This window comes from Mesoplodon densirostris, chromosome 17 (genome assembly GCF_025265405.1).
Source record: "Mesoplodon densirostris isolate mMesDen1 chromosome 17, mMesDen1 primary haplotype, whole genome shotgun sequence".
Lineage (NCBI taxonomy): Eukaryota > Metazoa > Chordata > Mammalia > Artiodactyla > Ziphiidae > Mesoplodon > Mesoplodon densirostris.
In genome coordinates this window covers 21,441,516-21,469,492 of record NC_082677.1, presented here as the reverse complement: position 1 = coordinate 21,469,492, position 27,977 = coordinate 21,441,516, and the positions used below count along the sequence as shown (strand labels likewise).

The window sequence follows — 27,977 nt, the reverse complement described above, 5'->3', positions numbered from 1 at the left end:
AAAAAAAAAGAGCATCTTTCACAGAACCATAAACCATCATTGCAATAAAAAATTTAGTAATGTTTCCTGATGTGCTCTAATATCCAGTCCATATTTCAGTATCCCCTCTTGTCCCAAAGTATGGTCCCAGCTGCACTTTCCTGGCTCGTGTGAACTCTGGTCCCTCCACCAGAGTGATGGTGCATCCGTTATAGAGGTGTCTCTGCTCAGGCACATTCCCCCCATGCTCCTCCTCACGCTTGCTGGGGCTGCCTTTGGGGGGGGGATGGGCACTTAGCTCTGGTCACTTGGGAATTAGATACACTAAATAGGCCTATAAGTGATGGAGTTCAGCACATGGAAGGCAGGCTGTCAGGCAGACCAGCTTTGATTAATCGTCCTGCTTAACATGCTTTGTTTTCTTGTCACTCCCCCACCTCCCGCTTGCTTCCACATGACGGCATCTAGATCTGTCTCCTTTTTATCGGCTGCATGGTATTCTGCAGTATGTGTATACTGCTCATGTAGTCCATGAAGATTATCGATCACAGTTTGGAGAAAGCAACTTGGGCTGAGTGTGTGAGGCTGGAGTGTACATATGTGTGTAGTCACGTGTGTCCTCAGTGTGTTAAATCTCACGTGTCACTGATTTAGGTTTCCTTTGGCATTCACAATTAAAGGCGAGGCTAGAGAAAATGGATACCTCCAGCCATTGATAGCTACTGAGAACTAACAGTTTATAATTGCTATGCAAATAAGACAGACCTCCGTGTGTGAAATGTCTTCTTCTCCATTTGGGATTTTAGGTTCAACCGAATCTCTCAGTCCGAGAACACAGACCACAATTTCTCCAGCAGATCTTCATGGAATGTGGTATCCTACAGTTCGACGAACTCTCGTCTGTCTCTCCAAATTGTACAGATGTATAGATGTACGTGTGTAAATTCTTGTATCTTTACTGTAAATTGCTTGCTCTTTCACTTCAAATATTCGTTTAATTTAAATTTTAAGATCTTGATATAATATATTTTGTTTGGTATTACATGAGAATAATAAGATTTTTAGATACAGAGATAACTTTAAGATCAATCTAATTTAGAGATTATGTTTTTTTTTTGTTTTTTTTTTGTGGTACGTGGGCCTCTCACTACTGTGGCCTCTCCCGTTGTTGGAGCACAGGCTCTGGACGCGCAGGCTCAGCGGCCACGGCTCACGGGCCCAGCCGCTCTGCAGCATGTGGGATCTTCCCGGACCGGGGCACGAACCCACGTTCCCTGCATCGGCAGGCGGACTCTCAACCACTGCGCCACCAGGGAAGCCCCCTAATTTAGAGATTCTTAACCTGAGCATTCTGTAGACCCTCAGAATCCTTTGATGCAGGGGTCCCCAACCCCCGGGCCATGGACCGGGACAGGTACCGGTCCGTGGCCTGTTAGAAACGGGGCCGCACAGCAGGAGGTGAACGGGCCAGCGAGTGAAGCTTCATCTGCCGCTCCCCATCGCTCCCATTACTGCCACCAACCCCCTATCCCATCCGTGGAAAAAATGTCTTCCACGAAACCGGTCTGTGGTGCCAAAAAGGTTGGGGACCGCTGCTCTAATGGGCTTTGGGTAGTCTGTGAACATCTTGAAGTTGTGTGTAAAATTTTGTCTGTATGTTTGTATTGGTGTCTTTCTGAGGAAAAGACCTATAGCTTTTATTGTTTTTTATAGGTGTCTATGGCTACAAATACATTTAAAACTACTGATTAGGGCTTCCCTGGTGGTGCAGTGGTTGAGAGTCCACCTGCCGATGCAGGGGAAGTGGGTTCGTGCCCCGGTCCGGGAAGATCCCACATGCCGCGGAGCGGCTGGGCCCGTGAGCCATGGCCGCTGAGCCTGCGCGTCGGGAGCCTGTGCTCCGCAACGGGAGAGACCACAGCAGTGGGAGGCCCGCGTACCGCAAAAAAAAAAAAACAACAAAAAAACTACTGATTAATTCATCTGTCTTAGTTTATAGATGAAGAAAAAGAGATGCAGAAAGGTTATGTCCAATGTCACATAGGTATAATATACATTTAGTACTAAATGCAACTATTTTAATTTAGTTTTGCACTCAATTTAGATCAGCTTCCTTAACAAGTAGTTGTCGGATTACATGTTTCTAACCCTGGACTAATTTTAATTATTTGCTGAAATTAGCAGTACCCTTTTAGTTTGTTTAGCCCCAACTTATACTGTGCATTTATTTTAGGTAACATTTATTTTAAGCATTCCAGTTTAATGATATGAGTATCAATCCCTGAATGATCAGATTTGTCTACATTTATTTATCGTCAGTGTTAAACCCAAAATAGTTTATAAAAATCAGTGATTTAAATTCACTTTTATTTGTTTGTTTGTTTTGTTTTGTTTTGTTTTGTTTTGTTTTGTTTTTGGCCATGCCGCACGGCTTGTGGGATCCTAGTTCACCCACCAGGGATTGAACCCGGGCCACAGCAGTGAGAGCGTGGAGTCCTAACCACTGGACTGCCAGGGAATTCCCTGATTCACTTTTTAAAAATTAATTTGATTGTTACAACTGAAACAGCATATAAAGAGAGAAGTGATTAAATATAATGGTCATGTAATTAATTGTCCAGATACCACTGTTTCTTAAGAATATGGTTCAGAAGGGTACATGTATATCTCCTCCCACTCTGAGATGCTCTGTACCTCAGAGTCCTCAGGCCTGAGCAAAGTTGCACAGTTGACTCATTGGTTCATTAGAGTGCTCACGACTTGATGTCTATTTTAAACTGCATCGTTACTGGAATTTGTGCTTGGAGATTTTGAAATTCAGCCAGAAAGTGCCTTCTGCTCAGTTCTGGGACTTTTAGGGGTGAGGCCAGATCACCTCTGCAGAGTTAGATGTCTCAGCCTTCTGCCCAGCTGCTGAGATCTCTTCCAGAGGGGGGTTTGGACATCGGCAGTTTTTCTTCCCCAGGTTTCCCCAGGAGGTGTATTGAATGATGGTGTTAGGTTGGGATTCAGAAACTTCCTACAGTGGGGCCAGGATCCCAAGGGTAATAATGCGGAGCCACATTCCACATAGAACCCATTGTCATCACAGACCCTGGTGAAGTCTCTTAGGTGCCTAACAGGAGTTTTAGCCAAACAAGAGGTAGGCCCAAGGATGTTACTCTGCCTGTTTTTATTTTCTGCCCTAGGCTTGCCCATTACATTTTCACGTAGCTTACATCCAAATCTTCTCCCTCTCTATCTTACCAATCAAAGGTGAGGGGAGACAGATCCAATGAAAACCCCATTAAGGCTGAGCAGGAGAAAGAGAGGGCCTCAATCTAAGCTGCGCATATTCGGTCTTCCTAGCAAAAGGCAGCCCTCATCTCTTCATACTATACAGTAGCCTCATGAGAAACAGAAGTTAGGGAAGCAGTACAAAAAGAGAATAAAGCATCAGGTATGAGACCAGAGCCCAGAACGGGGCCTAATAATAAAAATTTTGCTCCTACCCATCCATCAGTTCCAGGGGAACTGACAGGAGTCCCTGCTCAGACCAACATCCCACACCTCTAGGAAGATATAGAAATGGCAGAATTAAATTAATCATGCTTCACGTTCTATTTTGTAATCTGATTTTGTTTTTTGTTTTTACTTAATTATGTTTTATAAGAATTTCACCACCTCCTATTTAGCATTCTTTGATTTCATGCACAGTGTTCTATAATTTAGATTTACTAGTATTTTATTTGTCAGCCCCCTATCATTGAACATTTATTTCCAGGTTTTTTTGTTGTTTTAAATAATATTGTGGTGAAGAGCCATGTGCATGAATCTTAGAATACAGTACTGATTTTACTTGGGGTACATTTTTAGAAGTGGATTTACTGAGGCTTTTTTTTTTTGGCCGTGCTGCATGGCATGCGGGATCTTAGTTCCCTGACCGGGGAGTGGAAGCTCAGAGTCCTAACCCCTGGACTGCCAGGGAATTCCTACCGAGGCCTTGTTATAAAGTTGGTTTTATGTATTTAAAAAACAGCCTGTAACATGAGATCATGCTGGAGTGAGGGCTCCATGAGGTCAGAATCACATCTGCCTTGTGAACCTACCACTGTACTTCCAGCATCTAGCACAGAGCTGCATGAAATAGGTGCTCAGGAAATATTGTTGAAGGGTCACATGAGTGTTTTGGCAGATGCAAATTAGGAAACTATGTGCTGGTCTAGAAAGGTTGCATGGGAATAGGAAGCTCCAGGAGGAATACTGGTAGTAATAAATGAATCCATCAGATGAGGGCAAGCAAGCTGTACTCACAGCCTACGATTTTCCTTTTTTCTGTTTTTGAAGTGCTGCAAGGTGATGTTTCTCTTTTATTTCACCAGAGGGCAGTATTCCAAGGATTATCACAGGAAGCCTTGTCGGCCTGCATTCAGTCGTTACTTGGAGCATCAGAGTCTATCAGCAAAAAGAAGGTTTGATGGAGTGTTAGATGAAATCTTATCGCCTATAGTAATATTGTGGGATGCAGCATTAGTTTATAGGCACAGAAATTTAAAGCCATTTTGGCAGTAGGATTTGTTTAATATGATTTAATTTTGAGGCCCTTTGAGAGAAGCTAGTACTTCATTTTAGTGCTCAGTAAAGACTGCTCTGTATGAGAGTGTCAGCTTTGCTAAAGTACCAGAAGTGATACTTAGGTTATAAATTCTGTAGGATGAAGGTTTCTTGTTCCAGCCTTAGCAACTGGGAGGTACTGGACTGCTGTTTCCTCGGAATACCAAAACAGTGTTTTCAAGGAAATGTAGTAATTTATAATCATCCCTGCAATGACATTTTAAATAGTTGAATGGCCTCACTTGGAGGAAATCAGCCAGTCAGTTTGGAAGACAGGCAGTTGTGGCCCGTGGGTTATGTGACTAGAAGTAGTTGCCATGATTTTGTAACTTAGAGTTTTTAATCAAGAAGAAGGGATCTGGGGCTGAAGGCTGTTGACATGTGCTTCTCCCACAGCCCCTGAGACTTTTTTCAGAAAACATGGTTCAGAGTGCTGCTCTGCCTTGCTCTCCACTTAGAATACCTGTTGCCACCTACAGGGAGGAAGCTGTCCGGGGTGTGTCCAGCCAGGATTTCATAGCTGCTGGGAGTTTTCAAACCTGTGAACCTTTCTGGACTTCCAGGTTTATAAACTTGGTTTCTAACTTCCAGACTTTAGATAAATTAAAACCAAAAAACAGCAATCTCCTCACAAAAGAATTTGGGACCTTAGAAAAGCTCTTTGTTTGTGACCACCATATGCTCCCATTCATGAAATCGAGAGTTGAAATGAAATTCTGACAGGGGGACTAGAAGAGAATAGAAAGTTAAGTTATAGACAGGCAGGTTGAAGTTTAAAAAGTATTTCCAAGTCTGAGCTCTCACATTGTTTTATGGTATGGTAGGTAGAATTAGGAAACACTTGTCTAACATTAGGGAAATGGTTAAGTAAATTGTGGTATATTCCATATAGGGGAATATTACACAGACATTAAATTTAAAAAAATGAAATAATAAAATTTAACTTAAATATGTTAAGGCAAAAAAAAGCACAGGATACAAATCAGATATACACTATGACTTTATATAATGAAAATGTGTTAAAAAAAAGTAATGGTGAAAGCTTTTGGGTGACTATAGATGATTTTTTCTTTCTTTTCCTTACACTTTCTTTACTTTCCACATTTTTTACAGTGAGTATGTATTTCTTAGATTATCAGAGGAAAAAAATGACCTAATTGAAAAAAAAAGTTCATGTGCTTATGTCCTCTTGTACCACTGTCCTCTTTTTAAAGGGGGGAGTGAAAAGCCTTTTGATTATTCAGTCTTTTGCCCTCATTGCCTGTAAGGCTATTCTCTTTTATTAACTCGGTTTCCTTCATATTATAAGGTGCTTAAGTATGTATGAGGAAGCCCTCAATTTGGTAGGAATTAGCTAATTTATTTTCATGACTGAGTTTATATGCTTTTTGCCTTTCAACTTTTAAAAAAGTGATCAATGAAAATGGCTTAATGTCTTAGAGAATTTCTTAAGGCAAGAAATTCTTCTTACATACTTAAATCAAGTACCTAGTATATCAGTAAACTAACAAAAAGCTGGATCACAACAGCTTCAGTAAATTCAATCTATATTATACTATTTTCTCCATCGGAGCTGTTAGTTCTTTTGAAAATAGAGCAAGCATTCAAAATGTGTAGCATTTCCTACTTACCTAATGTTCTGTGTTCCAGAGTACAAAGTGAGTTTCCATCAAATAAATCGTACTTGTATGTTGATTATGTGTTTATTTAGGAGGGAGGTAGGCAGGGAGAGAGAACAGAGAGGAGTCACTTTAATAACCTCTTTAACGTTTATACAGGCACACCTCATCTTATTGTGCTTCGCTTCGTTGCACTTCACAGATACTGAGGGGTTTTGTTTTTGTTCTTTACAAATTGAAGGTTTGTGGCAACCCTGCATTGCACAAGTCTATTGGCACCATTTTTCCAACAGCATCTGCTTATTTAGTGTGTCTGTATCACATTTAGTTAATTCTCTCAATATTTCAGACTTTCATTATTATATTATGGTGATCTGTGATCTTTGATGTTACTATTGCAAAAAGATTACGACTTGTTGAAGGCTCAGACGATGGTTATTTAAAAATACTTCATTGCTAAAGATGGCTAGCATTTTTAGCAATAAAGTATTTTAAAATTAAGGTATATACATTGTTTTGTTTTTGGTGTTTGTTTGTTTGTTTGTTTTTTTGCGGTACGCGGGCCTCTCACTGCTGTGGCCTCTCCCGTTGCGGAGCGCAGGCTCCGGACGCACAGGCCCGGCAGCCATGACTCACGGGCCCAGCCGCTCCACGGCATATGGGATCTTCCCGGACCGGGGCACGAACCCGTGTCCCCTGCATCGGCAGGGGAACTCCCAACCACTGCGCCACCAGGGAAGCCCTATACATTGTTTTTTTAGACATAATGCTATTGCACACATAATAGACTACAATATGGTGTAAATGTAACTTTTTTTAAAAAATAAATTTATTTATTTTTGGCTGCATTGGGTGTTCGTTGCTGCACGTGGTTCGTTGCTGCACGTGGGCTTTCTCTAGTTGTGGTGAGCAGGGGCTACTGTTAGTTGTAGTGCACGGGCTTCTCATTGCAGTGGCTTCTCTTGTTGCAGAGCACGGGCTCTAGGTGCACGGGCTCAGTAGTTGTGGCTCGCGGGCTCTAGAGCACAGGCTCAGTAGTTGTGGCGCACGGGCTTAGTTGCTCCACGCCACCATGTGGGATCTTCCCGGGCCAGGGCTCGAACCCGTGTCCCCTGCATTAGCAGGCGGATTCTTAACCACTGCGCCACCAGGGAAGCCCTAAATGTAACTTTTATATGCACTGGGAAACCAAAAATATTCATGTGACTAGCTTAGTTGTGATAATTACTTTATTGCGGTGGTCGGGAAGCAAACCCGTAATGTCTCTGAGGTATGCCTATATTGCTTACTGAAGAACAACTTTATTCGTTTCCTAATGCAGTGTAATTTCATTAAAAATATTTTCAAAGTAAGATTCTGTCTTGAATAGCAGCAAGAAGGAGCAAACATAGCCTAGCTCTTCTTAATATACAGACTCTTTTCTGAAATGAGGGCTATGATTATTCACTATTTTGGGCTGGGTCAGAGCTTGAGAACTGAGCTTGAATCACAAGACTCTTGTGGATGAGTCCTGAGAGGGTAAAAGGAAATGCAGGGCCTCTCAGGGGTGTAGGTAGTCAGTGCTCTGTTGCTGGCAGGATCATCCAAAATGGTAACCCCAAATCATTTTACATTTGGAGGCTCCTTTTGTACTTTTATATAAATATGAGTATTTCTGATACTCTGTATATTGAAACCACTTTGACCGAATAGTGAAAGCCTGGTTCCTGAGAGAAACTAGGAAGCCCTGAGAGATCAGAGTCGTGCTCATACTTGGAACTTTTAATTCCTGCTCTGTGCTGATATTGGACCACATGGTTTCTTCTATTTCTGCACCAGGTTAGAATAGATTTGACTTCTCTTTCTAAATGTGTTGCTTTACAACCTTTTTGTCTGATTTATTTTCTTGGGTTTACTAAATAGAACAGGTGATAGAGTTAGTAAGAGTTTGAAGCAAGATTTTTCCAGATAATTCTAACATGGAAATATGGGAAGAGTTCATCACACAACAAAGGAGTATTGGTGCCATATAGTTAGGCTAAGGGCCATAGACCTAGATAGATTAATGTTGATTAATAACATGTGTTTTATGTGCTCCTATTTTTGTTTAATCTGTGATAATATCCATTTTTCTGTCTTTCAATTTAGACTCAGATTGATGGACAACTTTTCTTAATAAAGCACCTTTTGATTCTTCGTGAACAAATTGCTCCATTTCACACTGAATTCACCATTAAGGAAATTTCCCTGGACCTCAAGAAAACTAGAGGTACTTCATTGTCCTGGCTGGCACAGTTGGGTGTGTTTGACCTGTCCAAATGTGTCAGCACAGGTTATAGGTTTATTTCATGTTCATCTGCAATTTGTTTGCATGCTGTGCTTGCTAAGCATGTTACTTGTCCATACTTAACTGAGCTGTCAGCATCCTAATTACATCTAACTTGCTGTATTTTCTTTATGAAGAGAACTATATCTGAGCATTTCAACTTGCAAAAGAGTATTTATTACCTCTCTTAGACTCTGCCACATATTACCATAACCAGTTAAAAAATGAAAAATCACTATAATAACTACTTAAGAGTGTCAACTAATTGGAGTGATTTTAAACACTGAGTTGGGTTTATTAGTTCATAGAAACTGAGACCGCCAGCTAGGTATAATAGGAAGAATACTTATCTAAGAGTCTGAGTTAGGTTCTGTTCCTGGCCCATCATTTCCTGGCTCTTGTGATCTTAAATATGTGTTTTAGCTTCCCTACCCTGTGTAAAACGAGCAGAATCCACTTGTCATGATGCTTTCACCAGAGTATCAAGATCATTAAGAGTGAAAATAAATGAAAATACATATTAAAGTGCTTTTGTAAGCTTAAGGTGCTTAAATAAACTCGAGTTGTATTATTATTAAATCAGTTGGTTGTTAAGTAATCATGTAGATAGGGTCTCTGAGTTGGTAATAGACATGGAATCATCTTGGGAAAGGTGATTCATCCGTCCTGATGGTTTGTTGCTGACTGAATTAACAAGTGATGATTTCTAAAAGCTCAAAGTAGTTATTTTCTAAGATGTTGATCTTAAACAGTTAAGGATATACCATAAATATCCATCTCCTTTAATTACTTACAAGTTTATCTAAACTTTGTCTTTTCTTAACAATTTCCAAGAGAATTAAGCTCTAACACCTTAAGCATCTGTTTATGGAATGAATGAATTCCTCCTTATGTATTGGGGGAATTGAGAAAATTCATAGCCATTCAAATTACCTTCTGTATTCTGTGGTTTAGAGGAACTCCACGTAATAGGATTTCCAAGAGGAGCAGGTTGTTACTTTCCTAATGACTGTGCTTATAAAATAGCAGGCTTGATTTAAATCACCTGAGAGCCAAGTCGTCTCATCATGAGTCATATTAAAACAGCTTATTCTTTTTCTTTTCCTAATGCACTCTCCTTTTCACCATAGGGAATACCTTTTGGTTCTGGTGGCATTTATTTATTTATTTATTTATTTTTGGCTGCGTTGGGTCTTCGTTGCTGCGCACGGGCTTCCTCCAGTTGTGGCGAGCAGGGGCTACTCTTCGTTGCGGTGTGCGGGCTTCTCATTGCGGTGGCCTCTCTTGTTGCGGAGCATGGGCTCTAGGCACATGAGCTTCAGTAGGTGTGGCTGGCAGGCTCTAGAGCTCAGGCTCAGTAGTTGTGGCGCACGGGCTTAGTTGCTCCGCAGCATGTGAGATCTTCCCGGACCAGGGCTCGAACCCGTGTCCCCTGCGTTGGCAGGCGGATTCCCAACCACTGCGCCACCAGGGAAGCCCTCTGCTAGTATTTAGATAGTAAGCCTGTATGTTATTCATATACTTTGTAATTTTTTTTTAAACAGCAGCCAGATTTTCTGGCTTTTGCCTTTATAGAATGCATAATTTTTTTAGTTTATTCTCATCGGAGGCTGCCATCACCCAACCATTCTGGTTGATTTCCTGCTTTGCTTTCAGCGTGAGGTGTGGAAATAGTGCCTTAACCTTGAGGAATGCTAGGCACTGATAGTTCTTACTTTATTTAAGTAATGGGATGAAGCAGGGCTGATCTATTTTCTTTTGTATTTTTTCTGATTCATAATTTGTTGCTGCTTCATTCTACTACAGATCCACTGAGGTGTGAGAAAATGAAATACTCTAAAATTTTGGCAAATTTTGGTATAAAGTACGTTTTCCCTAAAACCTTATGAAGGTTATGTAATCCTGCCATATGATCACCTACAGTTGTTCAGGTTTCTTACAGAAAAGACAGCAGAAACAAAGAGTCATTTACTAAAGCTTTACTCTGAATCTGATACAGAGGTGTGTTTTTTGTTTTTTGTTTTCCCAGTAAGATCAGGGTCAAGGCAGGGAGTACAGTCTGGTGTGTACTTGTAAAACTAGGGTTGGAAGCATTTCATGCTTTGCTTTCTCCAGCCTGCCAGGGCAAAGCAAAGAAATGGTCTTTTCTGACTATCACTTAATAATACTTGCTATCTTTACTTTTAAGCCTCTAACCTCTCATGACTAACATTATACCTTATTGCATTTGAACATCAATGAGACCTGTTAATACTTTGCATAGATTCTAATTAGTCTGGAGGTTAAGGGGTAAATATGTCCTTTTGGTGTTTTTTTTTTTTTTCTGGCTGACACATTAGTTTATTCTCTGCTTCAAATGAATAAATTTCTGTGCCAGCCAGATCTTAAACAAAAGAAGCTGGGTAAGTATATGAATCTTTCTTAAAAAACCTATTTAACATCATAAAAGTAAAGCAGTGAAATTTTAAGGTATTGATTACCATTTATCCTTTTTCTTTTTTTCTATAAATGAATAATTGTGATGAATAGTCATTTTGCAATTCTGAGTTCTAGAAGATAATTATGTGTGAGTGCTATAGCCACCGTTGGCACTAACCTTATCCACTCGTGGAGGTGACTTGGTGCAAATGAAACCCCTCTTGCTTTGTGGTAATAGAGAACTAGTGTATGTTTACACACTGAAATAGGAACTTGGCTTCTTGTTGAAACTGTACATGTTCACTGGATGAGTAATTTTGTTTCACAGATGCAGCATTTAAAATCCTGAATCCTATGACTGTTCCAAGATTTTTTAGGCTGAACAGCAACAATGCCTTGATAGAGTTCTTGTTGGAGGTGAGGAGGAGTCTGTTTTCTTGGTGGTGGGAGATAAACGATATTCTTTACATGTCTGGTAATTTCTAGGCACATAAAAACAGGAGGAAACTGTCATCTTCTCTTTAAGGGTACTCCTGAGATAAGAGAACATTATCTTGACTCTAAAAAAGATGTAGACCGTCATCTGAAATCAGCCTGTGAGCAGTTTATTCAGCAACAGACCAAGCTGTTCGTAGAGCAGCTGGAGGAGTTCCTGACAAAGGTATAGACCTTGGTGCATATTTGGTAATTGTGAATTCTTCCCTAGATTGCATTTTGTTTTTGTTCTTTTTTTTTTAATAGAAATCCATTTTTAATTAATTTTATTTATTTATTTTTGGCTGTGTTGGGTCTTCAGTGCTGCATGCGGGCTTTTTCTAGTTGTGGTGAGCGGGAGCTACTCTTCGTTGCGGTGCGTGGGCTTCTCATTGTGGTGGCTTCTCTTGTTGCGGAGCACGGGCTCTAGGCACGCGGGCTTCAGTAGTTGCGGCACGCGGACTCAGTAGTTGTGGTTCACGGGCTCTAGAGCGCAAGTTCAGTAGTTGTGGCACACGGGCTTCGTTGCTCCGCAGCATGTGGGATCTTCCCGGACCAGGGATCGAACCCGTGTCCCTTGCATTGTCAGGCGGATTCTTAACCACTGCGCCACCAGGGAAGCCCCTAGATTGCATTTTGTATTACTCTCTTATGAAAACCTTGGCAGAAGGAGACAATAGGGGTAGTGATAAAGACAGAAGATATTAGGTTTTGAAAGTAAGAAATGATACCAAAAAAGCAAATACAGAAATGTTAAACTATTATTTATCATTGAGGTATATTACTTGTTTAGTGACTTTTAGCCCATTCATCAAGTATTTGGAATGTGTGTGTGTGTTTTTTCCCCACCACAGAAATATAAAAGGAGGGTGGTGTAAATGTTTTCTCCCAGCTTTTGATTTAAAAAAAAATGGTGCAAGTATGGATATTTTGTAAGTTACAAACCAGTCATCATAGTTTTTACGGAAATTGTCCTCATGGAAAACTAGTTTGTAGATTGTAGTATTTTTGGGAGAGCACCCACATTAATACTGGTGGGAAGTACTGTAGATGAATATTTTGCAATAACCACAGCAGAACGAATCTTCTGATATAAGCAAGTTGGTTATAATGAAATCTGCCATTAAAGGGTTTTTTCTAGAAAAACACAGTTTTCCCAGAAGTCAAGAGAATGAAAATTCACTGATGGTAGTTGTCCAAGTTGACTGTAGTATAAATTTGGTAAATCTGGTATAACTGGGCATTTGGAAGATTCTGGACACTATGAACATTCTTTAAAAATTAGAGATTTATGTAGAAAATATGTATTCCAAGTCTGAATTATGTAATGGCCCTCCATGGACATGCTACACATCTATAGCAGGGACCCCTGTATAGCTGTTCATGCACCTCTTTTTATACTCCTCTCAGTATGGGACTGGGGGAGGGAAAGGCCCTGCCCCTGATCATCATTGAGAAGCCGTTCTCCCTCACCCGCCTCTGTCTTCTCACTCTATATTGACCTTACTCAGATTATTCACAGTTGCCTCATGTTTCCTTTTACAACCCTGGTCTCTCGCTGCTCCTTACTGTTCAGTGAGAATCTTTAGTGGATACTATGGCTTAGAGGACCCAGCATCCCTTTTATGTTATCTTATTCCAAATTTAGGTTTCTTCCCCTGTCCTGTTGGCATAGAGTGGGTCAGAGGTAAAGATATATACGCACACACACGCACAGGCACGCACACGGGCATTGTAAGCACTAGAGTTCATACAGATATACGTGATCATTTAAGACATTGTTTCTTAGAGTTTGTGGACCAAACGTTTTTCACGTTTCACCGGGTCAATATTACTAGTATTCTGAATAGCAGAGACAGAGTAAATGATTTTTTTTTTTTTTTTTTTTCGGTATGCGGGCCTCTCACTGTTGTGGCCTCCCCCGTTGCGGAGCACAGGCTCCGGACGCGCAGGCTCCGGACGCGCAGGCTCAGCGGCCATGGCTCACGGGCCCAGCCGCTCCGCGGCATATGGGATCCTCCCAGACCGGGGCACGAACCCGTATCCCCTGCATCGGCAGGCGGACTCTCAACCACTTGCGCCACCAGGGAGGCCCGAGTAAATGATTTTAAAACCTTAAAATAATTTTCTTTAAAGGTAATTGTGCAAGTGCAGAATCTTATACCCCTTTTATTATAATTGGCATTGTAAGGCAGCCAGTTCTTGTACCTTGATAAATGCTCACAAGAAAAGCAGTATCCATAGATGCAGAAAGGAAACAGTATTTCATCTTTCATTTGGATGTATGCTTGTAGGTCTCAGTATTTACTATTTGGATGTAAGCTTCATCAACAAAATGTCCTCAGCTTGTTTCTAAGTTTGGACTGATTTTTAAAATATATATAGGTTTGCCTAATAAAACAAGCTGTGAGAGTGTATACAGAATGTTCTTAGGTTGTCAGAAGACTTGTTTTTTGAGCCTGAAGACTCCAGGTGTGATTCTGGTCCCCTTTCACCTGTTGTAAATTGGCTTTTTTGTTTATGTAGCTCCTTCCTTGGGCTCTCTTTTTTGAGCTGCTTTGTTTTCATTAATTCTCATTACATGACTGGTACCTGGAGTGACATCTCCATTTCACAGACTAAGAAACTAAAGTTTTGCAGTGTGACCTGTATACACGAGATAAACATTTCTACAGCATTGTAATCTGTCTGGTGTAAACATCCTTCCTGATTTTCTGGTACAGTTAATGAAATTTCTTGTGAACAATAAAATTATAAAATTTTATTTTATAAAATAATGAGATTTCTTGAGAATAAGAAAATGGTTCTAGAAGAACTATTGCCTTGTTTCTTGCTCCTTGAAAAATAACCTTTTCTCTCAGTATTTGAATGGCCCTAGGGAGTGTAATGCTGTTCTCTAAGTGTTGGGGGTGGCGGTTCATATCAAAACATTTGGGTCAGTTATTTTTTAAAACTAAAAAACTGTTGATACTTTTTTTATGTCCTAGAATTTTATTGTACTGAATATTGCTTGAAACAAACTCTTTTTTTTTTTTTTTTGCGGTATGCGGGCCTCTCACTGTTGTGGCCTCCCCCGTTGCGGAGCACAGGCTCCGGACGCGCAGGCTCAGCGGCCATGGCTCACGGGCCCAGCCGCTCCGCGGCATATGGGATCCTCCCAGACCGGGGCACGAACCCGTATCCCCTGCATCGGCAGGCGGACTCTCAACCACTTGCGCCACCAGGGAGGCCCTGAAACAAACTCTTAAGTAGGGCTTGGAATAGTCTTGGGTGTAGGAGAAAGAGCATAGCATTTCGAGGCAGGAAAGCTGAGCTCTGGACCTCCTTCTGCACCTCCTGACTGGGATGGTAGTGGTCACTTACCTTCTCCAAGCCTCAGTTTCTGATCTCTACAGTGGAGATAGCTATTGCATCCCTCCTCCCTACTTAAGGTTATTATGAGGACCAAAAGATGATTTTATATATATAAACATACTCTGTCAGTGCTTAAAGAAGTGTTATTTTATAGTAAAATGTGACAAATTTGCAGTGAAGATTTTGCTTTTGCAAAAAATCTGAATGAAAGCATTTAAAAGGAAGTATAATTTCATGTTTAGAGCTAAGCTAAAAGTGTTTCCCCTTGTGGGACCAGTTTATGCTAAAAACTCAGACTTGTATTCCTCTCAAGCAGTTTGCTAAATTATTGCAAGTTTATTCTTAATGTTCCCTCTGAAGTATTATTAATTTCCTCAGCAACACTATAAATTAATTTTTTTCCCTCGGCATAGTGTGTGTAATAGAATTCGACCTATAAATTTAATTTCTGTTCACAAGGAGTTATAACCTAATGGGAAATCAAGATGGAAAATGTGTAAACATTAAGATGTATACAGCAATGTCATTATGAGACAATGGGTCTGTCTTCATCCTGTAGGGTTTTTAAAAAGATGGGGCTAATTGGGGAAAACTTTTTAAGAAAATGCTCCTTGAGGTTTAACTTAAAGATAAATATATTATCTAGGTAGTAAATAGAGATGAGTATACAAATTTGTATTTGCTTTTAGTATAAAAATAGTTATATACAATATATGTCATTATGAAATTGGTTAAATTCTGGAACAATCAGTGGCATAACAGGCAGCCATTACTATTAAAGCATAACAATTAGATACAGAAAAATGTCCAGGATTTAGACTTAAGTGGAGAAAAAAGTTTTCAGAGCACTGTGTTCCTACTTTTGTAAGTGTAGACACATTAGTATGTTTATATATTTACGGTGGGAAATATTTGGGATAATATACACTAAACATGAACATGTTTTTCTTTAGCATTGTCTAACCTATAATCGTATGTATGACTCACTTTTTTTTTTTTTTTTTTTTGCCGTACGCGGGCCTCTCACTGCTGTGGCCTCTCCCGTTGCGGAGCACAGGCTCCGGACGCGCAGGCTCAGCGGCCGTGACTCACCGGCCCAGCCGCTCCATGGCATGTGGGATCCTCCCGGACCGGGGCACGAACCCGCGTCCCCTGCATCGGCAGGCGGACTTTCAACCACTCCGCCACCAGGGAAGCCCTATGACTCACTTTTAAAAGCTGCATCTCACAATAAAAAATAAAGACATAGAGAGGAACTGAGTGACAGTGGAAAGGGGTGATTTTATATACACGGCAACATGAGCAAAGGCCTAGAGTGGTCCAGGAATATGAACTTGGTAGAAATAGAGAGAGGGCTGGAGAGGCCTGAGTTAACATTATATCCTGTCTATGCCCATCCTCTGCCTAAATATTTGTGTGGCCTTCTTTATGAGAAATCTAAAAAGTTGGTGTTCAGGTTTTGCTAATGAGACTATCTGCTGAGGCCAAGGTTATGGCCTGGACCGTTGGCACCCAGCAGTCCATTTTTTACAGATGTTTTGTGCATTTCTGTCCTTCACCCTCCCTAGCTACAGCCTAGCCGCACTGTAATTTGCCATCTTAAGAACATTCTTGTCTGAAAGCTAAATGTATGGTTTTGCTTCTCTGTACTGATGCTGAGAAATGAAAAGAGAGGTGAATAGAGGGTGGGCATCCAATTCTTGTACCTAGAACACTGGCTAGTCAAATGTGCTTTTTGATGCTATCTGAAAATCTTTTTTTTTTTAAAATAACATTCTCTCTGCCTGTAACGAAGAAAAGGACCCTCTAGGTATATAAAGGAAATTTTGTCCAACTGCTGTGATATTTTTCTAATAACATAGGATAGTAATTTAATGTTAACCTAACAGTCCACTGAAAGAGAGGCCTGTTTTGTGTTGACGTTTCTCTCGGTCTTCATTTTTGTCTTCCTACCCTGAAATGTTTCAGGCTGAATGCCTCAGGACAGTGGTATGGTTTTCTTTTTGCAAAACAGTGTATGCCTTGAAATCACAGAAGAAGTTTTGCTAAAATATTTTATTGGTTGTAAAGGACTATGAGATATGATGCATTTTCTTTTAGGGCTGCACATTTGATTATCATTATGCTTTCATACGTTCAAGTGGTGTATCTTTTGAGAGCAGTACTAGTTTAATTTGTCATCAGTGAAATGAAACTTTTTTCCTTTTGTCCCCTCTACTAGGTCTCAGCACTAAACACAATGGCCAGTCAGGGAGGACCCAAGTATACTCTCTCTCAGCAGCCTTGGGCTCAACCAGGTACCCACGTTTTACTGTTTGGGACTTCTTTTTTTAGGATGTCAGTTAATTTGCATTTATATAGTCTTGCTCCGACAGCTTGAAGTTGGTTTCCTACTCCTGCTGTGGTTTAGGTTAATGCAAGATTCATTTTGGAGCTGACAGGTCTTAATTGAGCCAACATGACTTGCATTTCAACAAGCATCCCAAGAAAGGAAGAATTAAAAAAATATAAATACACACACACACACATATGCACACATATATACATACACACACACCCAGTTAAAAATAAAATATGGCTTAGATGGAAACGCTTTGAGTGTGGTGGTTTCTGTACACTTGATTTTCATTGTCTTAGAGTGAAAATACTGTGTTTGATAGTATGAAATTAATGGAGAGAATGCTACTGTTTCCAAGTATTATATGAAGAAATGTTGGACATTACATTTTAAGCAAGTTATATCCTCTTTTTTTTTTTTTTAAACTTTTTTTTTTAAGATGTTGGGGATAGGAGTTTATTAATTAATTTATTTATTTTTGCTGTGTTGGGTCTTCGTTTCTTTGTGGGGGCTTTCTATAATTGTGGCAAGCGGGGACCACTCTTCATCGCAGTGCGCGGGCCTCTCACTATCGCGGCCTCTCTTGTTGTGGAGCACAGGCTCCAGACGCGCAGGCTCAGTAGTTGTGGTTCACGGGCCCAGCCGCTCTGCGGCATGTGGGATCTTCCCGGACCAGGGCTCGAACCCGTGTCCCCTGAATTAGCAGGCAGATTCTCAACCACTGCGCCACCAGGGAAGCCCCAATATCCTCTTTAATGTTTTAGAGCGTTTGAAAAAATTATAAAAATGTGGCGTCATTTAGGAGTTGGCAGGCTCTATCATTGATGGGCAGAAGTGCTGGAGATGTTTCCAGTCTTAACTCTTTCCTAAATGTAAATTTTTTTGTGTTAGAAGGTGTTTTGTTCCCTCTAACATTAGACATTGAAAATCATGACTAGTTTTGTGGGTTATTTTTGGTCCATGTTGTGACATTTTAAGTTGTCATTAAACCAGAATAAATCATTTTGTTAGACTGATAACTTCTGGCCATTCCCTGGCCCATATTGTGATAGAGATCCTTTGAAACTAAGAAGGGCAAGATGCCGAAAGAATCAGTGTTTTAATTATGGGTGAGCTGTGTCCAAGTTGGTAGGAAGCTTTTTGCTCATAGTGAGAGAGATCCAAAGAATGATTCTGGTTTAGCATCCATAAAAAATTGACTGTCTACAGGCACCCAAAACTGGAATTAGGTTTTTGACGTGATTGGTTTCCCATAATGAAAGAATGCATGTGTCAGGTATTTATTTCTTTTGGGAAAAAGAATTGAGGCCATTCTAAAATTTTCAGTTATTTTTATTAGTGCCTCAGGTTAACTTGAAGTTGAAGTAGAACAAAGAAGTTGTAAGAGTAGCTATGTATCTCCTAGGAAGATTTGTAAGCATAGAGAATTGTCACTGGTATTTGAATGGAAGGCAGGATTTTATTTCAAAAATTTGTCATGTGAACTTTGATGATGTCAATATAGGTTTGCATTGATTTGCTTTATTTTGCAAATAAACTTTGTGACATGCTTTATGCCTTTTGTTTACTGTGATGGAGACAGTGAATATTATACTGGCTTTATTATTTTAACCCTTTGTGTTGTATGTGAGATTGAAATCTTCGCCATCTTACTAAAGGGCAGAGAGCATCCTTCATGCAGTAGTATATTCTGTCAAGAGACAGAAAACCAGAGTCTTACTGACAATACTGGAAATTCTAACCATAGTGAGCCTGGTGGTAACCACTTGTTCTGACCCCTTAGGGTCAGAAGCAGGCTTGTCAGGCTGTAACTCAGCACTGATTCTAGAAGGAATTCTGATCATCTTTGGATTAACTGGGCTATTGGCTCAAGGTTTGTCATTTACAGAGCTTATTTAGAAATAGGACCTGATTTTATTTTGAACGTTAATGTAAATGAAACTCTTGGGTGCAATAAATCTTTCTTAAAATAGGTAGAAACCACCAAATTGTCATAAGTATAGTTAGTACAGCTAAGACCAGGGGCTTGATGCATAATTAATGTATTTTCTTTCCCCTTTGGGAAGATTCTCTTCTGCTCAAAAGAGGCGCTGTCATTTTCTCAAGTGGAGTCCTAATAGATCTCCCAGCGTTAGGTGTATTGTGCTCCTAAGTATTACTAGAATTGTCATTAGTAAAGCAGGAGTAGATGAAAGGAAACCGACAGAAGGACTAGATGAAATAGGGCTTGCTGTTTTGTCATTTAAAACGTCTTGTTTCTTTCTAAGTGAGGAGATCCTGGCAAATGGAGCAATGGCACCTCAGTTTACCTAGTTGTTGTATCTTCCATCTCATTTAGCCTCAAGGAGCTATGGAGTTGCTTTTTCTTGATCTGTAATACGAGAAGCCCACACTTAAATGTCAAAGATTTTTAAGTCTTTGGGGTGGGAGCACCAGGGACAGTCTAGAAACTTATCTTGGGCCCCTAGAGCCCAGGGTTAGTGGTTCATGCAGACTTGATCACCTTCTTGGGGTCATTCCATGCTGAGCTCATGAGATTGAGTTATAGTTAGGATGCCAATTTGTTAATTACTCTGGGAAATATACCTTTTTAAGAATTAGGATACTTTATTTACAAGGCTCCACATAAAACTGGCCTCTGAAGACTGACCAGTGATCCCTGAAGTGTGTTAGTGACCATAGGACCAGAGCCTATGGAATTAACTGTCTTAAAGGAGCTTTCATCTGTTTATGAAAAATAAGGAATTCTTGGATTGTTTGTTCTTTCTTGTTGAGAGCATTGGCAGTTTCTCACCCTGCTCTTATACAATCCTCTTCAATTAAAAAAAATTTTTTTAATATGGTATAACTGTGGAAAGGTATAAAATGAGAATTCTGTTCTCCACCTCTAAACTAGTCCTCTCAAAGGTAACCACTATTAATGGCTGCTTTCCCAAAATTATGTGTATTCTAGCATATATGGACTTGAAACGTGTTATACAAATAAGATTATACTACTGTTACCTGAAAAAACGGGTTTGCCTCTTGGTGGATATCGAGCCAAAAGACACGACCAAGACAAAGAGTGGGAGAAGGAAGGATTTATTACTTGCAGCAAGGAAGGAGAACACCGGGGGTCTTTCCCAAAGCAGTGTCTCTCCGAATGGCAAAGTTGGGGAAATTTAAGCTAAGGGTACATGTATTCATGAGGGGCTTGAAGAGAGGAGAATTCAGCATTGAACTGCGGCCATGGTTGACAGAATCCAAGCTTTAGTTAATTGAAGTCACGGGGGTCAACATCATCATTCCATCCTCCACCCGAATGGGGGCCTTAGTTCCTGCAGAACTCAAAGACGTGTATCCGATTGTCCTCTGTATCCCTCGAGGAGGAACCAGTGCTGTTTCATTACCGACCTGTTGTTTCTTATTGCTTTTCCTGTGTTCCTGCATTCCCTCACTTCCCTTAAGGTCATCAGTTACTGAGACCTGTTCAAGGACGAGCATTGTGGCCAGGCTGAGATCGCAAAATGGTTTAGGCCAAAATGGTTTCTCTTACGTTAAGAAAGCCAGTCCTGGTTCTCCTTCTTCGGGGGCCTCTTACCCTATCTGCTTACAAAATATCCCTTACTTTTTTTCTTTTTTTTTAACCACTTATTCTATATCTTGGAGCCCTTTCTATACCAGCATATCCAGCTCTACCCATTCTATTTAATGGATGTGTAGAATATGTCACTAAAGCATAATTTCTTTAATAATTCTGTTAATAGATATTTGAATTATTTTTAGTTTGTTTTTCCTTACACTCTTTAATAAACACACATATCTTGGTATTTTGTAAATATGTCCATAAGGCAAATTTCTAGCACTAGAAATGTTAAGTGAAAGAGTATGTGTATTTTCAGCTTTGCTAGACATTGTCTAATATCCCTTCCAGGAGGGTGAACAGTTTATACTCCCGTCAGCAGTGGATGAGGGTGCCTGTTTCCCCACACCCCTGCCAAATGTGGATATTCACAACCTTGGTAATTTTTTACCAATCTGAAATATTTCAGTTGTTTTAATATGCGTTTCCTTTATTATGAGTGAGGTCAAACATCTTTGAAGTTATTAATCAGTCTTTTAGAGCTTTCTAGGTAATTTTCTCTTTTAAATACTTCATACAGATTACGACTCTTCTTTTCCATTTGTACTTCTTTTCAGACACTACACCTGGGCTACTAATTATTTCAGTTACAATTTTCTGGGATTCTTTTCCTTTTCTGATAATATAATATAAGAACGTAACAAATGGATTTTTAGTTCCCATTAAACATGCGTGGGTATTTTCTGAATGATCTCATAAGACAGAGAGCATCTCTTACTGTGAGTCAATTCTACAAACGAATAAGCTCATTCATTATGAAGTAATTCTTACTAGTGCTTCTCTGCAAATGACCTTTTATTTTACCTTACGCCTTATCTCCAAATTCCGAAGGCACCATATTACTATCCCTGTGAATGTCCTGAGCCATGCGGCGGGGGGGGATTCTTTTGCTGTTTAGCCCATGGGGTTAGAATTTCGTATACAGTAGATACTCAATGAATGTTTATAGGGCTTGTGATTAAACTTGATAAATAAATAAGAAAAGTGAAAGAAATTCTTTGGGGAAGTAAAGAGTCTTCTTTTGCTATTTTTTATTCCCCTCTGAATTAAAATGGAAATGTTTCTTCTGTTTTTATTTGTGATACTAAGGAGGTTAATTTCTTTCCAGCAAAAGTCAGTGACCTTGTGGCAAGTGCCTACAAGACAATAAAAGCAAAGCTGCCCCTGACATTGAGAAGTATGTCATTGTACCTATCCAATAAAGATACTGAGTTCATCCTGTTTAAGCCAGTTAGGGTGAGTATCGTGATCATCTCTTTGAATGTTGGCCCGTCTCTTGGAGTATTCTTGCCTTGTGTACCGTTTTCCTCTTTCTGTAAACATTTTGAAATGTTGGTCTGCTATTCTAGTACAGTTGACTAAAAAGCACCATGATTCTTGAAAGACTTACAAAGCGTGTATCTGTCTGATTATATCTCCCCGACCCCGCCCCCAGCCCTCATTTTGTCTTAATTTCCTTATGGTTACCTGTGGCACAAGGGTAATTTCTACCTAAAAGTAGAAATTAGTAAATGAATTAAAAAGTAATCAGACCCTCACATGAGATGGGGCCCAACACTTGTGAAAGAACAGCATTTCAGGAATTATGTCCCATTTTACTGGTGAGTAGCGGAAATAAATGGCTTGCAGCGGCCATGGAGGGATTAAATGTCAGAGCAAATTTAGTACTCATAGCTTCCAGCTCTGTGTAGAGCTCACATCTTTACCCAAGGCATTGGTTGATTTTTAAAGTACATTTTATGTGTTTGGGAACTTTATTAGCTTCTGTGGAAGAAATTGCTGCAGAAGACTGTTACTGTTCTCTGCGGGGGACAAGGCTTGCTAGAGTTTAGTTTTACCAGTAAGTATTATCTGATAAGTCTTAGACAGGTAGTGCTTGCATGTGAAATATTAGTGCAAATTGAACGTCTTTGGTAATGCCCTAGAAGATACATTTCCTCTACTTGTTTTGGCACATAGTAAGATTTAACTTTCTTAGTTCTTCATGTTTAAGAAGACTGAACATGTTTTCAGTGACTCATGTAATATGATTGCCTCTTCTTCTTCCTAAGAATAATATTCAGCAAGTCTTCCAGAAGTTCCATGTCTTGTTAAAGGAAGAGTTCAGCCCTGAAGATATCCAGATCATTGCTTGTCCTTCTATGGAACAGGTAATCCAAAGTCTGAAGATCCTTGTTACTTTTATAACCTTTTAGTCATTTCACTTGAGTAGATAATGTCTTTGAGTAACTGTGTTTTAGCTGTAATTTTAAAAATTGTACGTTGTTTTATTCTGATGAGCAAGAGTTCAAACTTTGAATTGCTCTCTCACATATTTAGTGATGGCGTTAGAGTTTTCAGTTGCTTTTCAGTGCTTTCTGGTATTGAAGGTTGCTGTGTTTAAGACGATTGAACTGTTTGTGGGAGACTCAAATAGTGGTATTTAGATTGCTGAATAATTTTGTTTGCAGTATGTATGACAGGAGGCCCATGTTTTAGATGGAAAAAAAAGTGTTTTAGGGATTAGAATAGATGTTAGAAGTGTTTCTGTTTTCTCTCTTCTTCCTAAATTAAAAAAAATTAAATAGAGAGCTCAGTCTGTGTTTATTGTCATTCATTTATTCAATTCAGTCAGCAGGCTTTTATTGAGTAGAAGTAGGTTGGTGCTATGGAGGGTATTTTATTTCTGGTTTTAAGTTTAGTTGAGGAGTTTAGTAGGGTAAGGACTAGAGAGAGAGACTGGGGGACAGTGGGAAGGTTAGTGAGAGCCCGACTGCTGTGGGTGGAGCCCGCCGGGAGAGAGACTGGAGGCAGTGTGTGTGGTCAGTCTTTTGAGGAGTTTTACTTCACAGGGAGAGGAAAGATGGGGTGGTAGCTGGAGAAGAAATGGGGTCATTTTAAAATTGTGATATAATTCAGATACCATAAAATTCACCCTTTAAAGTAGGCAATTCAGTGGTTTTCATTATATTCAGTAAGTCCTGGAACCGTCACCACCATCTAATTTCAGAACACTTTCATCCCCCCAACAAAGAAACCCCTACCTGTTAGCAGATTCTTCATTCCCGCCTCTTCTACTAATCTACCTTTGTCTCTGTGGATTTGCCTATTCTGGACAGTGCATTAAATGGAATCGTACAATACATGGCCTTTCATGACTGGCTTCTTTCTCTCAGCATAATGTTTTTAAGGTTCATTCATGTTGTGGCTTGTATCAGAACTTCATTCTTTCTTATGGCTGTATGAATTTCTTTGTATGTCTCTATGGGTCATATTTTAAAATGATTTCTCTAGTTCTAGGGTTATAGACAGGATACTTATTTTTTTAAATTAATTAATTAATTCAATTTTGGCTGTGTTGGGTCTTCATTGCTGCGCGCGGGCTTTCTCTAGTTGTGGCGAGCGGGGGCTACTCTTCGTTGCGATGCGCAGGCATCATTGCAGTGGCTTCTCTTGTTGTGGGGCTCTAGGAGCACGGGCTTCAGTAGTTGTGGCTCACGGGCTCTAGAGCGCAGGCTCAGTAGTTGTGGCTCACAAGCTTAGTTGCTCCGCGGCATGTGGGATCTTCCCGGTCCAGGGCTCGAACCTGTGTCTCCTGCATCGGCAGGCAGATTCTTAACCACTGCACCACCAGGGACGCCCCAGTCAGGATACTTTTTTTTTTTTTTGCTGTGTTGGGTCTTCGTTTCTGTGCGAGGGCTTTCTCTAGTTGCGGTGAGCAGGGGCCACTCTTCATTGTGGTGCGCGGGCCTCTCACTGTCTCAGCCTCTCTTGTTGCAGAACACAGGCTCCAGACGTGCAGGCTCAGTAGTTGTGGCACACGGGCTTAGTTGCTCCGTGGCATGTGGGATCCTCCCAGACCAGGGCTGGAACCCATGTCCCCTGCATTGGCAGGCGGATTCTCAACCACTGCGCCACCAGGGAAGCCCAGGATACTTTTTTATAAGTCATCTGAAGCAATTATATTCTATGTGATTATACCACTAATTGACATGTAGTTAGTTTACTTTCAATATTTAGAGATTTTTCCCCTCGTTTTGAGTTTATTTTGTTTTTAATTATGTAAAATGTTTACATGATTCCCGAGTCAGAATTATGGAACAAGGTAAATTTGGAGAAGTCTTGCTTCGCTTTCCAGTCCCTCCAGCCTTTTCCCTCTCTCCCCTTTTAGATAGCTATTTTTATTTGTTATTGGATTATCCATCCATCCTTTTTTTTTTTTTTTTAAGATAGGGGAAATGTATGTTTGTACATTCGTGGGGAAGATCTAAAGAGAGGGAATAATTGCTGCTGGGAAAATGTCCTTGAGAAGAGAAGGGGGGATGTGATCTCAGGGGCAGTTGGAGAGTGGGGCCTTTGTCAGGGGCCTGCAGGGTTCAGCGTGGAGAGAGGAGCGAAGGCCGAGCGTGTGGGGGCACGTGCAGGGAGCTGGCACGCGTGATGGGCGCTCGCGGAAGCTCTCCCCTGACTGCTTTGCGTTTGTGGGGGGAACAGGAAGCAGGGTTACCACTGGAAGTGAGGAGGTGCTGAAGATTCCGCAGGAAGGTTCGGTTGAGTTCAGCGACTGGTTATGAATCCAAGAAAAAGCATTCAGCATAGTTATCTCATGTTTTTTTCCTCCAGTCATCGTCAGTTGCATGAGTGTAGACGTGGAGTTGCTGGAGGGTTGTGTCCGGGCTGTGCTTTTGCCAGGAGGGACGAGGCAGGGGCGGGTGAGGGCGGGAGAGTTAAAGAAGAGAGTGGCTGTAGTGATTGCCATGGAACTCAAGCAGACGAGGAGCAGGAGGGAGCTGAGGGAGGGGAGTGAGGAGGAACCGTGGGTTCCAGGTCCTGGTCCAGTCAGACGGTCATTGGCATTGGAACGTGAGAGGGAAGCTGAGCTGGGAAGATGGGTTGTGACGATCAAAGAGTGAGCTGCTTGGGCTTCCCTGGTGGCGCAGTGGTTGAGAGTCCGCCTGCCGATGCAGGGGACACGGGTTCGTGCCCCGGTCCGGGAAGATCCCACATGCCGCGGAGCGGCTGGGCCCGTGAGCTATGGCCGCCAGGCCTGTGTGTCCGGAGCCTGTGCTCCGCAATGGGAGAGGCCACAGCAGTGAGAGGCCCGCGTACCGCCAAAAAAAAAAAAAAAAAAAAGAGTGAGCTGCTTGACGATGGGACTGCGGAGGGGTTGCAGTTAGAGGTAGTGATGGGGCTGGGCTGTGCCCGCGGCCTGAGTAGCTGACGTGGTTGGTGGAAGGTGAGGTCATTGAAGGAGAGCAGCTGAGGCTCACCTGGAAGGGTGCGCTGTCTGGATGCCGAGACCGCCAAGAAGTCCTACAGGAGCAGTTTCAGAAAAGAGTGATAGCACTCTGAGACCTGCAACAAGTGCAGGCCTGGGTGATGGCGGAGGGGTCGTAGATGGAGGAGTGCAGCGTGGCATGGTCTGATACGATGAAAACCAAAGCTGGGGGAAGGTGCTGGGAGAGGGAAGGAGAATGGTCTGGAAATGACAGTGAGGAACAGAGGGGACTCTGATCACGCCTCCCCGCCCAGTGGTTCCAGGCATGTGGATGAGAAACACCCAGCACTGGAGAAGGCTGCAGGGGAAGCTTGTCCTGGCAAAGGGGTGGGGGGCAGGGTTCAGGACTTCAGAGGGGTGGGCCAGGAGGTGGGAAGAGAGCCTTGAGGTAGTAGAGGAATGACTTGGGAGGCCTGGGCTTCCTGTGGTGGGTGACGTAAGCATGGATAAAGGTGTGAGGAGAGCAGCTCTGAGGGAGGAGAGGCAGGGGTCTGGCTGAGAACATGCGGAGTTACTGGGCTCCCACTTGACTCCTGCCAGTGAGATATGTGGCTTAGCGTGTGTACGTGTGTCTGTAACTTAAACGTTTTATAATAATCACACACACTATGTGCAGCTCAGTTGCTTTGCTTTTCTTCTTTCTCCTGTTGATGAACCACTAAATTATTTTCATGACCTACCAATGGCTTGCAGCCGAGAGTTTGAAAAACACTAATAGAGGGACTTCCCTGGTGGCGCAGTGGTTAAGAATCCGCCTGCCAATGCGGGGGACACGGGTTCGAGCCCTGGAAGATCCCGCATGCCACGGAGCAACGAAGCCCGTGTGCCACAACTACTGAGCCTGTGCTCTAGAGCCCACGTGTCACAACTACTGAGCCCATGCACCACAACTACTGAGCCTGTGCTCTAGAGCCCGAGAGCCACAACTACTGAGCCCGCGTGCCACAACTACTGAAGCCCACGTGGCTAGAGCCTGTGCTCCGCAACAAGAGAAGCCACCACAGTGAGAAGCCCGGGCACCGCAACGAAGAGTAGCCCCCGCTGGCTGCAACTAGAGAAAGCCCGTGTGCAGCAACAAAGACCCAGGGCAGCCAGAAATAAAATTTAAAAAAAGAAAAGAAAAGAAAAACACTCATAGAGACCATCATGCTCACTGTTCCTTGTTCCTCTTTCAGAACTGTTAACATTTTCTAGTTAATAACGACAGCTGATAATACTGACTGCTGACTGAGTCACTTGGCCGCAGGCTCATAGAGTAGGAACCAGAACAAGGAATTCTCTTACCCTTCACTCTGCACAATGATCAAAACAGGAAGTGTAACATTGATACTATTACCTAATCCCCCATCCATATTCAAATTATTTTCCCCAGTCCAGGATCCAGTCCAAGTGTTGCTTTCAGGTGTCACATCCCTTTAGTTTCTTTAAACCTGGAGCAGTTCCACAGCCTTTTTGGGCTTTCTTGACCTTGTCGGGCCAGTTATTTTGTAGAATGGTTGGCGTTGTCTGTTTCCTCATGATTAGATTTAGGTTTTGTATTTTTGGCCGGAAAAACACGGAGGGGATTTTGTGTCCTTCTCACTGGAAGTACACATTTATAGACGAGATTAGGGGGTGATTATTTTGATTACCAAAACCCTACTGTATAGAAGGGCGCACTGCCAGGCTCATCTAGCCGCAAGTCTCTCCAGGCCAGGGTGACAGATTTGCAGAGCGCAGGCTGCCAGCCCCTCCTGTCGCAGTGGCGATTTCTCTGGTTTTCCCCGGGCTGGCTCTGGGTCTCGCACTCCTTTACAGAGGGGACAGGGGGTTCCTGGTCCGGGTTAGCATATGAGATGAAGCTCACCTGCCGTGCCTATTCTTGTGCATTTAAGAGTCATTTAAAGAGTTCAGCTTACTTACAACTCTCCGCGAAACGAACTCTGCATAGAGAGGCAGGTGAAGTCGGTTATTTAAAGCCATTTCTGTCTCTCGTTAGTGTTGGTATGTAGTTCTTTTCTGTCTTCCTGATTGGATTC

At 41.6% G+C, this 27,977-nt stretch overlaps 1 protein-coding gene across 2 annotated transcripts in view; it reads left to right on the top strand.

The window, feature by feature from the left end:
• COG3 (component of oligomeric golgi complex 3) overlaps positions 1-27,977 on the top strand; it is a 60,512-nt gene that overhangs the window by 30,391 nt on the left and 2,144 nt on the right. For both annotated transcript variants that reach the window (XM_060080049.1, XM_060080048.1), the window contains exons 15-22: positions 786-910; positions 4,341-4,430; positions 8,319-8,439; positions 11,243-11,331; positions 11,441-11,575; positions 16,964-17,039; positions 21,811-21,938; positions 22,754-22,852. In XM_060080049.1, coding sequence (XP_059936032.1) covers positions 786-910; positions 4,341-4,430; positions 8,319-8,439; positions 11,243-11,331; positions 11,441-11,575; positions 16,964-17,039; positions 21,811-21,938; positions 22,754-22,852 — 863 coding nt within the window. The remainder of the gene's footprint in view (positions 1-785; positions 911-4,340; positions 4,431-8,318; positions 8,440-11,242; positions 11,332-11,440; positions 11,576-16,963; positions 17,040-21,810; positions 21,939-22,753; positions 22,853-27,977) is intronic.